The 14425-nt window shown below is 43.3% G+C and overlaps 1 protein-coding gene across 1 annotated transcript in view; it reads left to right on the top strand.

Moving 5' to 3' along the window:
* Window positions 1-14425, top strand: part of LOC104510527 (protein unc-13 homolog B-like) — a 63144-nt gene that overhangs the window by 7474 nt on the left and 41245 nt on the right. The window contains exons 7-12 of the mRNA XM_010152804.1: window positions 1504-1525; window positions 2218-2291; window positions 3761-3895; window positions 4674-4807; window positions 5722-5807; window positions 12910-13036. Coding sequence (XP_010151106.1) covers window positions 1504-1525; window positions 2218-2291; window positions 3761-3895; window positions 4674-4807; window positions 5722-5807; window positions 12910-13036 — 578 coding nt within the window. The remainder of the gene's footprint in view (window positions 1-1503; window positions 1526-2217; window positions 2292-3760; window positions 3896-4673; window positions 4808-5721; window positions 5808-12909; window positions 13037-14425) is intronic.

Consider the following 14425-nt stretch of genomic DNA (forward strand, 5'->3'; position numbering starts at 1 on the left):
ACTTAGTCTTACCATGTGACTTGCCTTTTGTTTTTTTAAATTCCTTCTGCCATTATTTTAATTAGTAGCTCATTTGTTGAAAAATGTAAAAATGGCAGCAAAATGCAAACTTTGGTTTTATTTATTTATTTAAAAGTAGATCCTCTTCTGGTTAATGCATTTATCTGAAACACCGTAAAACATATAGAGGAGGGAAACACGAAGCAGACAATGAAATACATTAGGAAGACAAACAAAAAGGACAAGGGGCAAGGTGCAAAAGAAGATGAAAGGAATGTTGTGTAGAGAGCTATTCTAAAAGTACATTACTAGTCAGAGAAGGTCTAAAGGGAGCACTGATCCACTGCGTAGCAGAAGGAAAATTACCAACACAAGGCAAGAGGAATCTGTGGTGGTGATGCCTTTTTTTTTTTTTGCTTGGTGTTCAATAAAAGCTGCTTTCTGATGGCTAATGCAACTAAACCATGGACAAAAAAGTAAGATCTTACATAAAGGACCAGGAAAGATTTGTGTAGTTTAAATAATTTAGATGTTATCTGGTTGGCAGTGCATTTAGAGAAATGGCTGAAGCAATTTGGGAGCTCTTACTAATTATTTTAAGACCCCTGAAGGACAGGTTAAGTTCTGGAAGAAAAATGGTGTTAGTTTCCAGCTTTCAAGACAGGAGATGGCAATTTACAACTGAAATTACTCATATTAAGTCTCTCCCTTCCCCTAATTTAATTAAGCTATTTGTAAGCACTTAAAACAATTAATAACCAGCAGTGTAGATTCGTTAAAAAGAAAATGTCAAACGCATGTGTTTTCCTTCCAGGGCAGGGTGGGAGGTGATGGAGGAGAGGTGGAGCCCTCTCAAGAGTAGCTCCAAGTCAGCCTTTGAATAATTATTTTGAAAAAGGTGTTTTGTGAGCAAGTGTAGTTATTCTGTATGCATGTCAGTTCTTTTGGTTGGTTGGCTGCCAGCCGACATAAGCATAGAGGAGGTTGAATTTCAAGATGGATAATGTTATCTTTTCCTGATTATTATTCCTAATCAAAAACGTGCATTCAGTCCTCGACATTCATCCAGTGGTTTGTCTTTAAATCTTGACCCATTGCAGTCTTTGACTTGGGTAAATACCCTGAGTGCCAGAGAGTCCGTGTGTGGACAACTTACCTCCAAAAGAAGAATTGCCTCGTAATGAGCATCTGCAAATGACTGTTAAGAGCGTTAGATTGCTTGCAGTGGTTAGCTGAACTGGGACAGAATATTTTCCTGCAACTCTTCAGTAAAAAATGACAACTTGTTCTCCTCTTCCCTTTTTACCTTTGTCTCTAATTAAATTTTTGAATGTGCAAATATGAAGAGACTATCCAAGTGAAGGTTGCCTTTGCTGTTTTACTTGCTGCAAAACACATCACATCAGCCTGAATGTAAGAACATGCACACAGGGAGGAAAGAACAGGAATGTAGGAAAGGGCATGGTGCCTGAGGTCAGAAAGGGAACAGCCTCTTGCAAGAAGCCAAGCTTTCCGCATTCAGCACGTGCATTTACATGCATACAGGTACCTGCAGACGTATCATATCTGGAAGGGACAATGAGACTTATAATTTCAGCAGGCCCCAAAGAGCGGAGGAGGAAGCTGTGGCTATGGACAGCGGGGTGGTGCGTAGAGTCCATAAAATAAAGGGCTAGAGCGAAGGGGGCACTTGGCAGATCGGGTCTTAGAGGGGACCGAGTGGTTACAGTGACTTCTTACAGGGAACAGTGCTCCTTTTCCTTCTCAGTCCAGTTTATTTCTCTGGAGAGGTTGCTAATACACCACACATCCCAGTGTGGGGCTCAGAAGAGACCCGAAAACCAGGCGGTGAGTGCAGAAAGGAAAGGGCTTGCACTAGCAACCTCAGGCAAGAGGCCGGTGCTGCCAGTGGTGAGGGTGTTGCTCCCTGCCTGCTCCTTCGTACAGCCAGGGAGGCATCTCCTGCTGCTGAGGGTTGTCAGTCTCCTGGCATCCACAGACTTTACATTCACACGAGAAGCTATTTAATTAAGCAAACAGATAAGCTCCTGCAGCAAAAAAGGCCTTATTTATTGAGCATTGTTTTGACTGGTACAAGCTTCTCGAGCAGGAAATGTTTCCAAGACACTTTCCTTATTTAGCACATGCTTGAAGCCTTGCATGGATCCGACTGTGCATTCCAACAGGATTTCCCTTTTTTGTTGACAGAATAACTAGCCGCCCGCGAACGGCTCCAGGACCTGAAGTCTACAGTGGATTTGCTGACCAGCATCACTTTTTTCAGGATGAAGGTAGGGTAGGAATGGGAATGGGTCCTCTGCAGTTTTTGCCACAGGAGTTAGTTTCCCATTTTCAAACCCTTGTTTCATGTTGTGCATTAGACACTTCAGGAAAGTGCAGATCATCTGCTGTGATATCTGATATCTGTAATCTTATGTAATAAACATCCACATTTCATCTTTACTTCGCTGTATTTACATCATGAAGATGAAAGTTGTTTTTTTTCCCTGGGGTTCTTCAGTCATAAATACGGCTCAAAAATAATTAAAAATAAAAAAAAAAAGGGGGGGGGATACTATTGTCTGGTTTTAGGAAGATAATTTACTTTTGTTAATAGCATTAGAAAGCTTTTCCTGTAGAACTATCAATGACATTTATCAGTCACTATGCTCTCTTCACCATCTTTTATCTAGTAAATATTTTTAAGTTTATTTCTCGGGGGATAAGGCACTGAAATGCGATAGTACCTCTCAGTAGAAATCCAAGAGAGTTGCTGTGAATGCTGATGTGCTGGTTCTATAGTTATGTTTATTGTTCTAGCAGTGTGTAATGAGATTATTTTTAATTCCTGTTTCTTGTTTCTAAACTTTTTTTTTTTTTTTTTAATTCTGCTGTAGGTCAGTACATACCACTTAGTAACGTTTATCTTATCAAAACCAAAGCAAGTCTTTAATTTCAGCTATTTCAGGAACTGCTTAAAATTTTACTCTGAAGCGCTAGGGTAAATGATGTTTTTAAAATTATTTTGAAAGTGTTCAGTCAGACTATATGTCTGTATCGAAATTTTGCTTTACAGAAACACTCTGAAAAGTGTAGAGGCAGCGACAATATCAAAATTGTCTCAGGTTATAGTTTTATTTATTTATGCCCGTATATCTGTTTAGTTTAAAGTAGCGCTGTGGTGTTTTTCTAAAGCAACATAGCGATGAAATAACGAAAAGAGCTGCCTCAAGAGGAGAAGGCATGTTGGTTGGCATGTCCCTAGGGTTTCTGGTGCACTTTGAAATTCAGTAAAGGCTTCCTGAAAGAAAGTTACTGTATTTAAAGGCATGCGAGTGTTTGGTCTTCAGCAAGGCTTTCCAGATCAGATGTAAGGCGCTCCGCGGGTCTGTTGCACGTTCTTCCAATGTTTGAAAAGATTGCTCGCTGGCTTCATGCAAAACTGTGTAAATTTAGCAGAAATTCTGTGTGCTTGGCTCAGATTATGCACATATCAAGCCTCATGATGTATTTATTCTGAAGAATCTTCCTTGGCACTTAGAAATCTCTTTCATGCTCCAAATGATGCTGTGGGGGTTTAAGTGCTGTCACTGCTGTTGTGTGCCTGGGGAGAGCGCCCTGCTCATGGTTCCAGGTCACTGGTACCACAGGTCGCTGTAAGCACAGCCACCACGTCCTGGGTGGCTACAAACCGGTGACTTGTTCTTTTCCTGTTTGCTTTAGGAACAGTGCTTTGTTTGACTCTTTGTCTCCTCGCCAGGTCCAAGAGCTGCAGAGCCCACCCCGAGCCAGCCAGGTAGTGAAGGACTGTGTAAAAGCTTGCCTCAACTCCACCTATGAGTACATCTTCAACAACTGTCATGAGCTGTACAGTCGCGAGTACCAGACAGATCCTGTGAGTAGCTGATAAGGAGGCAGAAATCCAAGCTTCTGATTTTCTTAATGTAATAACAAGAATGCTAATTGGTATAAAAAGCCACACAAACAAAATTATGTGACTTGCTATCTTCTGCATGCACAAAACTTGTAATCAATTAATGAGCTGTTATTAGTAAAGTGGAGGATGATAATTGTTTTATGCTAATTATGATATGTTTTTCCAGCCTCAGCTATTTTATTTCATGAGCAGTTATTTGCAAAGGGAAGGTTTGATGGAGCTTTGAGCAAAAGCTAATTAGAGCAAATGCAGACTGATCAAGAATACTGTGTTTAGCATAGATAAACCTCAAGCAGTGAAATTTTATCTTATTTTTAGACACAAACTGTTTTCAAACCCATGAGATTTCTACTGGTCACTCTGCAGCAATGCACACACAGTGTGTCAATGTGGATATAGTCATCAACCCATGTGCCTAAAAAAGCAAGTATTTGGAACAAGCTTAGAGCAAATGATGTCCCAGCAGGTCTCCTGGAGCCTGACCTGCTCGTGGCATGGAAAATGACAAAAAAGGGATTATTTGGGTTTGAGGACACCACTAAACAACATGGTTTGGCATGTTGCGGTGTTTTGCATTAGGTCATGCAAGCTGCCAGCAGACATTAATAATTTTAAGCTCTTCAGAAGAAAGGTTCTACAGGCAATTAGTGTTTGGAGTTTGTGTGGTGATATATGTTATTCACCTTTTTCTTTGCTGTTTAAATTTACGCTGTTTTTTCAATGGCTTCCCTTCCAGAACAAAAATCAGGACCTTCCTCCTGAGGAACAGGGCCCCAGCATCAGGAACCTGGATTTCTGGCCCAAGCTCATCACTTTGATAGTTTCCATCATAGAAGAGGATAAGAACTCTTACACCCCAGTGCTGAATCAGTAAGAATCTTCCATGTCCTGTGTGGCTGATGCTAGCCTCTGTGTGCTCTGCTTTATTTGTTAAACTGCTTTCTATCTCTTCTGTCACTTGTGTATTTATAGAAGTACTTATCCTGTCTGTCTGTCTTTCTGTCTTATCTGTCTCTGTCTATATAAATAACTCTTTTTGATTGGGATGGAAGAGTTTCAAAAGGTTCAGTTACGATGGCGTTCGAGCACAAACACCCTGATTATTACACTCCTGAACTCAGGGAGGCACCTGAAAATGGGGTGAGAGTTCTTCTTTTTTTCTGATGTTGAGCAGTTCTGGAATGCACATTGATGCACACAGTGGTGCCGTGGTGACACCACCTTACGCTGTGGTTTAGGAACATGGTGTTCAGTGCCACACTGGGAGATTGCATTGGGTGGGGTTGGCACAGGAACCTGAAACCAGTCTGTTTTAAGCACTGGATATTCCTCTGGCATTCCAACAGGGCAAAGTGTTACACACAAAAAGCTGCACTTTGCCCCAGTGATCGTTGATTTAACATGGCAGGGACACCTGAGTAGAGTTCACCTGTCAGCCTAATGAATCTAGGAAAACGGGGGAAAAAAAAAAATATGGACAACAAATGGGAAAAAGGTGCAAGGACATTGTGATCACATTCCCAGAATTACTGTATGCATCTCTTCTAGGAGAGACTTCCAGGACCTGGATTTTTTTAGTTGAAAGCAGTCTCAACAGCAGTGTTGTTTCCAGGTTATTTAACATAGTCCCTTTCATGATCTCCAAATTCTACGTGGTGGTTTATCTAGGGTGAACGAAGCGTCTGTAATGTTCCTCTTTTCACGTCGTAGTTTAGCTCAGAGCTGAATAAAGAAGAGCCCTTTGCTCTGATACATGCCAAAGCCTTTCTCAAATGTCCCCTCAGGTTTCCTCAGGAGCTTGCTGTTGGGAAGATCAGCGCAGAGGTGATGTGGAGTCTTTTTGCCCAGGATATGAAATATGCCATGGAAGGTGAGAGAATTCCTCACTGCTGCCTGCTGACTTGTTGCTGATGTCATGTTCTCAATCCATTTGGTGTAAATGGAGTACTCTTCTGATGGTCAGCTACAGTTTCTGAACTTGGTTTAGTTCTGTAAGTTCTTCTGCAGAATGTGAGAGCTTCTCATAAGGTTTAGAGAGCATGCAGGTCCCACTGGCTCTGCAGCTGCAGTAGCAGTTGTTTTCCCCATATTTTGCGGGGTCAGGCTTTATGATGATCTGTAAGGTGATATTGTGATAAAACAGAAGTGGCAGTGCTGCCTGCGGCGTACTCGCCGGATTCGTATTCCAAAACCAAGTCAAGTTGCTGATTTTGATCACTCAGAAAATTGTGCTCAATCTGTTGGCCCCCAGTTTGATCTCAGCTCACTTACAGGAGTGACAGCCTGACACTCTGACTTCAGACTCCTAGAAAAAAACTGCTGCCAGCTAAGAGAGTTTCCTACATTTTGTTCTTCAGGAACAGTCCATAGGGTTGCTCCGTAAAGGAAGATTGACTCCATCTATTTCCTAGGCTCTGTCAGTGCAGAAGGGGTAGAGGCTGTGCTGTGGAGGGAAGCCCTTTGCCAGCTCTAGGCTGGAATTCAGCAGGCTGCAGGTCGGGATGAAATGTTCTCCGTTCTGTGTTAGGAACTTTCTATGTGCGCTTGTACCCCACAGTGCTTTTGTCTTGTTAGATCATGTTGATGTAAGAGCAGACACTGGGAAGAGGAACTAGGACCTACTAACTGTGTTGAAGAGTGTCTTTTATAGTGACTATCACTGTGCTTATGTGTTAGAGATAAGGCAACTGTGATAACATTCACTTCCCTAGAAACTTTGCTCCTGCAACTTTTTTGGCTCCACTTTCTATTTTGTCCTTATTTACCCTTGTGCACTCACCCTCAGGAATTTGTAATGCAGTCTGTACGTGTTGAAACTGCTTCCTCCTTTCCCAGCAGCCATGAGAATTGGATCTCTCCAGGTCTAGTTGCTGACTTTCCTAAGATTCCCTTTCCCTGTTGCATCCAAAATATAGCTGGGAAAAGGTTGCTGATTCTGTGTGTGAATTTGACTGTCAGAGGGGATGTGACTTTGATTTGTTTTCCTCTTTTGCATGCCTCTGTTTGCCAGTGCCCAAGTTAACTTTGCCCCCCAGGTTTTCTCAGTTTACATCTCCTACTGTGTCCCCTTTGACTCTGAGCTCCCTGGTGAGTCTGGGCTTGTTTCAGCTTTTCCTGACACCCTTCTGGTCACTTGTGAGCTTCTTAAGACAAGGGTTGGCATAATCCTTCCACCGTGAGTTCATCAGTGCATAGCAAATACTTGCTCAAAGAGCATCCCTCTTGAAAGTGTTTCTCTGTGAGGAAAAATTGGCACAAAGGCAGCTGAGGGACTGAGAAGGGTTTGCGTTGTGAATGAAAGCTGTAAAACTGCATGGTACACGTATTTGTGCTCCAGCTGTGCAAGTCCTACAGGGGGATTGAACAATGTTGGAGTCTGTGCTGGTGTGTGTCTCCTCCAAATATATGTTCAAGAAATCCTCAGGGTGCAAAAATCTATTTGAGGCATGTGATTCCTCACTGCTTTGTTCTCCAGAAACTTATGAAGATAACCTTTATAACAAGCTCTACAATAATTCAATTACAGGCCTTACTATGTGTATTTTAAATACAGATGATTAGATTAGCTCACTGCATTTTTTTTTTAAATGAGGGGAAAAATGGGATTAAAGGAAACAGATAAAGTGATGTGAAGGATGGTGATTAGATTTGCTGTCCTCAGCTCGTCTCTGTCACTTCTCCGTGTGAGTTGCTAATTTCTCTACCGGTTTAACTATACCAAGGGTTTCATATTCCTGTCCTTGCCGGTTTGTGGAGTAACCCCTGGCTATGCTTCTGGTGTGCTCCAATATCTGTATGCGTCAGGAGGTCTCTGCAACAAAAGCTAATCTGCTTTGTGGAGTTATGTGCACACGAACCCAGAGTATAGTACTTGCTCCTAACTTTCTTCATGGTGTTTTCCCTTATGTTCTGTTCCTAAGTTCTGGATAACATGAGCTCATTCACCTCACCGAGTGGTAAGTTCATGCTCCTTAGTTTATAGTTGTGACTAGCAAAGACTTTGATCTGCTGCCTGTAGTTTTAACACTCAGGATGTGTTAATATTAGCTAAATTTAGTGTCCTGTAGTTTTATGCCAGTGATGAGCAGATCTGCAAAGATGTGGAAGACCATACTGCTGCTGCAGAAATGGAGGGTGTGTGCTGCTTAGGAGAATCCTGTTCTGACTAGTTGCTCCAGTTGTTTTTTGACAGTACCCAGTACACTGAGGGGTTCTGGGTGAGATCCCCTTTGGCATTAAGCTGTCTATAACATCTGATGGAGAATAACTGGTGAAGTTAGAGCTCTAGTTCACGTGTGGCTCTATTCCTTCCCTCCTGGCTGGGGTTGTGATTGTGTGTCTCTGATCCTTTTACTCTGCAGTGGGAGTAAATTTTCTTCTAGCTTAAAGGCCATGCAATGGCTTTAGTGTAGTAAGAGTGTGGGCCTGGCTGTGTGAAACTGCCCCGTCCTTCCTTCCAGCCTGATGCTTCCACGTTGCCCTCCCAGTTTGCAGTATGGAAGAGAGTTGGGAGGCTCAGGTGGGACATGGCTTCTCCAAGCTGGAGAACAGTGCCTGGCTTCATGAGTTGTTTTCCTTTTTCCCCACGGGTGGCAGCTGCCCGTGCCTCTCCCAGCTGAAGCTTACCCCTGTGTGCACTGTGTAGTCTGCACAGGGCAATAATGAGTAAGTACTCATTTATAGCTAGAACACAGTGGTGAGGTTAGGGGCTTCAGAACCAGAAGTCTTGGTAGCCTGTGGATGCTGCAGCATGTGTCGTTTGGACACCTTCTGAAGACTCAGGTTGCTGATGTGTAAAATGTTCAAGTGATAACAATGAAACACCTGTTTTCTATTTAAAATACATTCAGCAAGTGGTAGCAATAGTCACAGCAGTGTGTTTGGATGATGGAAAGCAAGTGCACTGCAGACCTACCTTATGCCTTTGTCTTCCCTAAGGAGACTGAGCTGCTTGAGAGTCTTCCTAGCAGCAGAAGCTCCAGGATCTACCCCACTTGTTTTGTTTTTTCTCTCCCCCAAAGCAGTGACAGCTCAGGGCACTGTGAACAGCAGACCTGGCCCTTCCCTCCTCGCTGACAAAGGCATTGAGAAGCATCCCTTATTCCCCCTCAACCCAAAACAGATTGGGTAGACATGTTGTGTGGCCCGGGCTTGGCTGGCAAGGTTGTGCTTCCCTGGAGTCTTGTAGCTTAGAGGATGATTTTTCCAAGTCACACAGCTCCATCTCTGGGATGCTGACCAGTGTTCAGCAGCTGGATAACCTCCTTGGGAGCCCACTGGTAACAGGAGTTACTAGTTTTCTTGCTGCCCCCTGTGAAACTTCTGTGACCCAGAAAGCACAAACGCTGCCAGCAAAGACGGCTTCTGCTCTTCCTTTGCTAGGAAGACATTAAAAGACAGCAATAGGAAATCAATGTCATCCTTGACAGCAATGGTTCATCTTATTTTGGATGCATCGGCATTAGGAGAGTTGTAAATTGGAAGCATCTCCAGCAGGAAGAGAGACTGAGTAGACTTGGCGGGCAGGATTGAAATAAATCATTCTGCCACGTTCTCACTCCTAATAAGGATAGGGGGATCAGATGCACACACAGATGCCAGCTGTCTAAAGTGTTAATGCTTCAACAGCCTCGGTACCTATTAGAGTTTCTTGCAGAAATGTAGCATTATTTTCTAGAAATTAACCCATGGAAAGTAGACTGACAATCAGGAATAGAATCCGCAAATTAAGGATGTGGTGGAAGTCCTGTTCTCTGCCTGAGAAATAGAGCCAGACGTGACAGTAGAAAGTGTGCTGCTAGGAAGCAGTTCCCTATTAATGCCTTAATAATATGGCCTCGATGACCCTAAAAGCTCTTCTCTGGAGGAAACTGTTTGCAGATGAAATCTGCTGAGGAAATGTGAGAGACTTACAGAACTCTGCGGTCTTTTCAGGATAAAGCACAGCAGTTGCTGCAAAATATCTGTGCACTCTTCCGCTGTTGCTGCCGCTAAGCTCTTTAAAAGCCAGCAGGTTATAAAGCAGAACAGAGGTGTGCTAAAACTGATGGCTCCCATGGTCTTCACTTTTTTCTAAAACGGGTTTTCAAAGTACACCTGTGTCTGGTGTTTTTCCATGTCACCTTCAGATGCTCTTAATCATTTCCCTTTTCATACAGAAAGCAGCTGATCAAAACCATGCGGGACCCATTGAAGGGGGGAGGGCAAGTGGTACAGGCTGCTGGGGATGAGCAGGTCTGGGGGCTTTGCTGGCCTGCTGTGTTCTCCAGCATGTTTGAACCTCTAGAGTTCACTTTTGTCTTTTCTCTGTCACAAGCTCCACCTTTTTTCCGTATACGTAAAGTTCTCTTTTATGGTGGTAAGACCTCTCCTTCTTTCTTTTGCTTTCCCGTAGCTTTATCCCCTTGGTGTCAAGCCTGCCCTTTACTGCTTAGATGGCTAGGTAGTCCTAAGAGCAGTCCTTGGGCTTATGTTTCTCTGGCTGCTTTGCATTTTCCTCTTCTGCAACTTACCAGCGTTTTAGATGTCCTAAAAAACAGGAAAATGCTTGCATTACTTGCTTTTAGTGCACTGTTTGATTTGGAGGAAATAAATCTGCTTTGAGCCCGTTTTACCAGACCTTCCCACTGCAGGAACAGTGCTTTCCCTGTCCAGGAGCAGCACCTGGGTGTCAACGCGTGTCAAACTTAATGAAGTTATAATTGTCCATTGATTTCCTCACTCTCACAGGGAGCCAAATGAGGACAGTTATTGCTGTGGTTGTTTCCAGTTTTAGATCTGCAGAGAGCTTTGCATTTTCTTCTGCAGTTGTTCTTGAAGGAGGTCAGCGGCTCAGACGTTGAATACACTCATATTGCCGTAGTGCTCAAGAAAGACACTAGACTTGTTCCTGTAAAACATGAATGGAATTTCCTTGGCTCCAATACAAGAAAACTCACTGTGGAGTATAATAGTAGTGCATGTAAAGCACTTTGTCCATTGAACTATCACCCGGGGGACTATGTCTCTCAGATAGTTGGGCATTTTAATTTCTCTAAAACAAAGGTTGGGTTTCTGGGTTTGGGTTTTATTTTGAGATTGCGTCTGTGTGGATCTGCTACATGTGAATTAGAAGGAAATCTGTATTACACTGTTACAGAGGTTTGCAAACAACTCACTGGAGTTGACTCACTGGAGTCAACTGCTTGGGAGGTGGCAAGGTTTATGGAATAATTATGCATGAGAAGTTTCAGTTGGATGATCCATAATTTATTTGGCCTTTCTTCTTGCGTGTGTTGTTGAAGCTTCCAGAGAGATGTGGAAGTTTCTTAATCTTTTTAAGTAGTTGCAAGAATTCATATTTACATGAAAAGAGATGATGATATTGAAAGGTAAGCTTGCTTGTCGGGTAAAACTGATCAGAAAGCAGGGAACATTTTGCATCATTAAAACGTGTCTTTGCTGATGAATACCTGCGGCATGTGTAGGTCACATGTGCATACATCTACCCAGTTTCTGAATATTTGTAACGAACTCCTGGATTCAAGCCGTTCAGAGTTAAGAGGAAGACTTCCACTTTTTAACATAGTTGGATCCTGTCTGCATGTCAGCAGTGATGCCTTTGGGAAGTTACATCAGTAATGAGGTAGACGCATAAAAGGTAGGAAGACAAGTCGGAAGTCAAATTTTTTTGGGAAAAAAAAAAGGGTCTAAGCCAAAATCATGTATGGTTTAGTCTCGTGTCTCGCACTGTAGTCATGGACTAGCAGCTTGCTGTGGTGCTAGAGTGAACAGAGAAGACTGGCACGAAGTGTATTCATGCTGTGGAAGCTTGGCAGAAGAAAGAGATGGATACAGACACGGACAAGCAGCACTCAGGAGCAACGGTGCAGAATTGGTCAGCTGATAATTCAGTATTGCAGTGCAGGCAAAAGCTGTCGCTGAGTCCTCTTGGCATCATGAAAAATTAGTTAATTTTACTCTTTCCAAGGAGGATTTTGAGGAAAAGCAGTGCAGTAGAAGGAGCTGCCTGTGTAAGCATGAGGGATGGCTTGGGAAAGCACTGAGAAGGTTTTGGAAGAACTTAAGTAGTTTAAAAACAGAGATTGTGGGATGATCAGAGGTGGGAGTCAAGTGCTGAAAGATGGTAGGGTGGACGTAGGCTGTGAATAGCCATACATGTCTCACGAGACAGAAGGGGGAGCAGTGGTCGAGGGAGATGATCTCTGCAGAAATGCAGGTCTGAGTATGGCAAGCACTTCAGCAGCATGGATATGGGGGAGGGTCATGCTGTAGGGGTATGTGTGCGGTACAGGGAGGAACTGCGTTGTCCCGACATAGCCTGGGTACAAAACCAAAACAAAACCTGGCTAGTGGAGGAGGCTTAGCAGCAGGTAGATATCCATGAGGCATTTCAGTGGGCTGTGCTCAGGAGGGCAATACAAATAAAACAGTTGCCTTTTGAAAGATAATTGTCTTGAATTTCTTCAAACTGGGAATCAGGGAATGCTCCATCTTCTAGGTAGCTCTTTTGAACTTGCTTGTGACTCATATTTTGAAACTCCAGGGAACTTGATTCTTTCTACTTTTGTCTCCTAGGGGATCTAGTGTAACGTTGCTATTGCCTTTGTCTATACCTAAGAATGAACAGACTCGCTCTCCTTGAGTTGTTCCTGCAAAGATGAAATCTCGACTGTCATATATTAAATGGAAAGGCCATAAGAGATGGCTCTATTGCTTTGACAACCAAAAAGTCTTTAACAAACGGAAGTATTAATTTGAGCTATGGAAATAAATCCCAGAGCCCCAACAGTCAACAGCCAAGATCCCCTGCCGACTGCCAAAATCCTGTATCATGAAGATTTTGTGGCTTTATAGATGCTTCATCCTCAAAACGATTGCATACTGTGGACATGCTTTATAAAACCCCCCTGTGTCTGATGCAGTGTTAGTGGTAAATTCAGACCTAACTGTTTTTCTTTCCTTCTTTACAGAGCATGAGAAACACAGACTGTGTAAAAGTGCGGACTATATGAATTTACACTTCAAAGTGAAGTGGCTGTACAATGAGTACGTTCGTGATCTGCCTGCCTTCAAGGGAAGAGTGCCTGAATATCCAGCGTGAGTGCATTGTGAATCCCTCCTATGCACCTCCTTGTGTTGTCTTGGAGGGTAGTCATTTGGTTCTCCTGTGGCTTCCTTCATGATACACCGTTTCTTCACTCTTGATTTTCAGTGTTTATGTGCATGTTTGTTCCCCCTGGTGTTCTGTGCCACCATTCCTGGAACAATTCAGTCCCTTAATGTACAGTATCTCCCAAGATCTCAAGAGCTTTAGCAATGGCACGGACAGTCTTTAAGCCCCTTTGTGCATGCAGTATAGGCTTTGGTCAATTCTTGAACAGCAGACGCCTGGATGTATGCTTACCTCTTGGGTTAGTAGATACAGCTTTATCCATATGTACTGTATGTCTGTATGTCTTTATGCAGGCCTATGAATGTCATATGTATACACACACAATAGGATCTTTTCTTAAAGATAATGATTTCTTTTTTTAGTAAGACAAGTTTGTTTAGTTGGAAACATCAAATAAGTGATTGCTCTTAAGCCCTAAGCAATCGTTTGCAACTTTTATTTAACTTCAAAAGAGCAGCAGTACATTTCAAACCCGAAGAAGGTTTATGAGCCCCAAAAGTTGTCTAAGCAACCTGGAGAGAATACTTTTATCTGGAGTCACACACTTGGCCTAAGGCAAGAGCAGGTGTGTTGCTTCTGACCAGTCTTTAACTGGTTTTCAGAGACTTAGAGTTATGGTTGCTCCATATCACCTCCCAGCAGCTTTTCCCCTGTGCTTCACCCTTTTTCCCCTTCCAAATCTTTCTTGTTTTGATTTGAGTTTGTTGTGGCCTATCCTACTGGCCTGGGCATGGAGACCAAATTGTTCCTGTTTTACAAGAGCACAATGCTTTTCTCATGTCCGTGCCCAGATTCTACAGGTTGCTGTTTGTTGCTGGCTTTCCTTGGAGGTGAAGTGGACTTGCTTCTGTGCAGCTGGTGTGTGTCTGGACACACAGCACCCTGACTTAAATCCTGATGTTTCACCTAGACCTTGCCTTGCGTTGTCTTGCAGGCAGCACTGCCTCTCCTTCATGCTGGAATCATGGAATCACAGAACGGTTTGGGTTGGAAGGGACCTTAAAGCCCGTCTATTTCCAACCCCCTGCCATGGGCAGGGACCCCTTCCACTAGGTGAGGCGGCTCAAAGCCTTATCCAGTCTGGCCTTGAACACTTCCAGGGATGGGGCATCCACAGCTTCTCTGGGCAACCTGTTCCAGTGCCTCAACACTCTCTCTGTGAAGAGCTTCTTCCTGATATCCAATCTAAATCTAATAGCAGCCTTTTGTATTTCTTATCCTTCAGTGCTCTTGTTGGCTAGTGATGCTTCTAGTGGGCCACAAACCAGACACCAGGCACCCTCAGGAGTGTCCCAGCTGTTCATCCCATCCTC

The sequence above is a fragment of the Eurypyga helias genome, unplaced genomic scaffold (assembly GCF_000690775.1).
Source record: "Eurypyga helias isolate BGI_N326 unplaced genomic scaffold, ASM69077v1 scaffold26155, whole genome shotgun sequence".
Lineage (NCBI taxonomy): Eukaryota > Metazoa > Chordata > Aves > Eurypygiformes > Eurypygidae > Eurypyga > Eurypyga helias.